The sequence below is a fragment of the Montipora capricornis genome, chromosome 10, assembly GCF_036669925.1.
Source record: "Montipora capricornis isolate CH-2021 chromosome 10, ASM3666992v2, whole genome shotgun sequence".
Lineage (NCBI taxonomy): Eukaryota > Metazoa > Cnidaria > Anthozoa > Scleractinia > Acroporidae > Montipora > Montipora capricornis.
In genome coordinates this window covers 6,422,255-6,425,952 of record NC_090892.1, presented here as the reverse complement: position 1 = coordinate 6,425,952, position 3,698 = coordinate 6,422,255, and the positions used below count along the sequence as shown (strand labels likewise).

The 3,698-nt window shown below is 39.3% G+C and overlaps 1 protein-coding gene across 1 annotated transcript in view; it reads right to left on the bottom strand.

Moving 5' to 3' along the window:
- The window catches only part of LOC138019994 (uncharacterized), a 4,899-nt gene extending 1,465 nt beyond the window's left edge, over positions 1–3,434 (bottom strand). Inside the window, exon 1 of the mRNA XM_068866980.1 lies at positions 1–3,434. This exon is cut by the window's left edge and continues 1,465 nt beyond it. Within this exon, the coding sequence (XP_068723081.1) occupies positions 1,007–3,391 (2,385 nt within the window). The 5' untranslated portion in view covers positions 3,392–3,434 and the 3' untranslated portion in view covers positions 1–1,006.
- Positions 3,435–3,698: the final 264 nt, after the last annotated feature.

The following is a 3,698-nucleotide window of genomic DNA, read 5'->3' as shown; positions in this document are numbered from 1 at the left end:
GACCTTAGACAAATTTGCACCGAGCACTGAGGGAGCTAATATATATCTTTTTTTTTATCTTCAAACAAACACGACCCACGACCCACGACCCACCTACCCACAACCCACCCACCCACACATGCGATTTAGCCTCACCCCCCATTCAGTCCTAAACTGCCCCAATATTTATGAGTAAAATTGTCTGGTGTTAAACAGAGTAAAATCTGTCACTTCTCACACTTTGGAGTCAATGGGTTAATCCCATGCAAGTATCATTTTGAAGTCTGGAACATCAAAGGATTTCTGAAAAAGGCACTTGCCAAAGTTAACAATTTTCTCATTCTTGTTCAAATACTCCATAACTGTCTCTTTCTATGAAATGGTCTTTTCCATTTTAATAGCTTGGATATATGTGCATCAAAAATAAAATGCACAACAATGAAGACCCACGAAACAATATTAATTTTTTTTCACTCTGAAAAATAATATTGTGGAAAGCTATACAATGAACTTATACATAACATTCGAACTTCGATTATCCGGACTCATTGGGACAGCAAGTAAATAGTCCAGATAATCGAAAATATGATAATTAATGAGATCGAAGCAGAATGCATTCAATTAAAAACAGCCCAATTTAATACATGTGTACAGTGTATTGTGATAAATTATCCTACAAAAAAGTATTTTAGTTCCCACTAAACTGCATGCAAAATCTCTAAATTCAAGTTCTGGTACATGCAAAAAATATTAAACTAACTTTGCTTTAAAGAAGAGTAGAATGCACTTCTGCTTCATTTGGCAATTTTAAAGGATGTTTTTACTGGTAGAAAAATCATTCTTGTACATCTTAAGAAAAAAATTCCAGATAATGGAGATCCGGATAATTGAGGTTTGACTGTCAGTACTATTATCCCCTCAGCCTTATGCCGGTTGTACTAGTTGATGAACATTGCATGCGTGCATGGCTTGTCTCCTTTCCTGATCATTTACATTTTGTAACACACATCACACAGTATATGGTAGCTTATAATGTCCTCTTGGCATATTGTTTGATGAAATCTTTCACATAACTCTTTGCTCTGATCTCTTCTGCTTGGGATGTATGATTTGAGTTCTGGAAAGCAAACAAAGGCAACCCACCCAGCAGAAAAACAGCTAATGCTTGGACAACGGTGCTAGCTGCATTATACTCTGTCAGTGACATGACAAATAAAAATACCACCACAAGATAGCTTCCAAGAGCTATCACCTTCAAAAGTTTTGCCAGGAAGATTCGTTTGAAGGGCATAAGCTGATGAGATGAAGCAAGGAATATATCCAGGGGGATGCTAGGAACACCATACTCATCAACAGACACAAGGAAATTCTCTGACTTTGATCTTGAAAGAAAAGATATTGATGTTGTTCGCCTTTCTCCAGCGATCGGGCCCCGGAAGGTATCTCGAATGTTTGCTTCTGCTTTTGTGATATTATCATAGTTTTCACACTCCTCAAAAACAGTGGTCTTCAGTTTTGTAAACTGTGCATAATATTTGTTTACACCCCTTATGCTGTATATGGCAATCCATACACCAAGAACAATATAAGGAAGGTAGACATCTATGTAAAATAGAAGGCCCATGATTGTAAAACCTGTTACGCCTCCCAGAAACATAATATTGAAGGTAAAGGCGACTGCCAACATGAAATATGATGCTTCTACGCAAATGCAAAAAATTATAAACATAACGTACAAAATGGGAAAGGATGTTATCTTGATAAAAGAAGGGATTCTTTCACAGCACGGTGACTGGACCTCAATCCGAAACAGCATTTTCCAAATACGGAAGGCCACATAACTAACTGGAAAAATGTATAGAAGAATAGCTGTTGTGATGAGTACAGCCCAAAGAGGAAAGAATAGGAGTAGTAAGACTCCTGTACAAATCTTTGAACATAGTTCATTGCCACTGCCATTCTCGGATGTATCCGCATTCGAGCCAAAATCAGCATCCTCTTCAAAAACATCCAGTCCACACAACTTCTGTAATGGGTAGGTTACAATTAAGAAGACAAACTTCCAAAACTTGACCTTAAAAAGGCAGTTTAGATGAAAAACCATGTTTTCATACATGAGCTGGAATCCTCGCTGGTCTGAAGAGGCCACTAACCCTTCAGGTTTAATGAATCCAAGAAATGTGCGTTCATCTTTTCTCCCTGAAAGCCGTCTAGCAAAGTCAGGTAAGGTTCTAGGGATTGCAATTGCAATGCAGATGAGTGCAATGCAAAAGCAATATGCCAAACCCAATGCAAACTGCCCACCACTCTCAATCATGGTGATAAATGCATCTCCAACACCGAGCAACTTTCCCGTAGATATTCCCACTTCTTCTTTTTTCACGTATGCATAAATACATCCTTGCAGAAGAGGAAGAGAACTTAACAATATAACAAAAAGGCAGCGGCATAATCTTGACAGAAAAACGGACTCTGTTTGTTCCCGCAGAACATCCACTATTCCTCCATCCAATGCAAACAAGACCTGACGTGAATTTAATGCCATCATGTCTAGCACTGACGCCCCTGAATCTGACATTTCGGATTCTGTTCTGGAAAAAACTGCCCTTGATCTTAATTTGGGTCCTCTTTTGAACCCTTTGGGTAAGTACTTAAATAGTAGAGGTGCAAAAAGTCCAAACACGATTGACGATGCCCACAACAACCATATGGCTATCTCAACCCATAGATTATCCTTAATTTCCTCGCCACAAAAGAATGAGGAATTGCTTTTCTGTTCACAACATTCATACCCCCCACCTTTCAGTTTATCCCAATCCTTGAAATTTACTTTTCGCATGCAGACACTTCCCACACGTCCAGTCAAGTTATCCACGATAGTTTTAGCGATCAAGTTCGACAAACAATCACCGGACAAGTTTGCAAAACATTCTACAGGCGTTGAAGTTATATTTAGATTCACACTGAAGGTTTCTCTTGTCAAAGTTGTCAGCGAAAGAATATCAAAATCGTAAGGCAAAGTTGCCAGAAATCTTCCTCGTTGGTTTCGCAACCAAGCCCACTTCTGTTTATTCTGAATTTGAGAAAAGGAAAGATTTAAGTGCTTTTTCAGCTCGTAATTTCCTCTTACACCCGTTTTGCTTCCAACAGTAACGAACATGAAGATAGCAATGGCATTTTTTTCAACCATTAAACTTCGGAACGTCGCAGCTTCACTAGCGTTCACTGCAAGTGAACAGTTCAACTTCAGGCAGCTTCCGGCTTCCGAATCCCATGATAAAGAAGAAGAAAGTGGTTTATCGCTTCTCGTTTCCTTCACAAAAAGGCCGCTTATTGAAGAGGCCAGGACACTTCCCACAAGGAAAGAAGAAAATACTGAAATAACGACTAAAGAGGCCTCAATTTTGGCCATATCAAAAGTACGTGACGAAGAGAGTTGTGCTTTGCACGAGACACGTTAAAGAGTCAAACAATGTGTCATATATAAAGGGTGAAACAAAGTCATACACACCCACCCCCACCCCTACCCCTCCCGTACCCTACTCCCTTGAAAATAGGGACACCAAATGAAACGACCAGAATTCCCCAGCAATATCCCGCACCATCTGAATTCCTGTTCGGAGCTTACGAGATTTGAACGGAATCTTGAAGATTTTTCCGAAAGTTGATACAAAAAACGCACAATAACTGAACAATAATTCATCAAACGCTTGAAATAG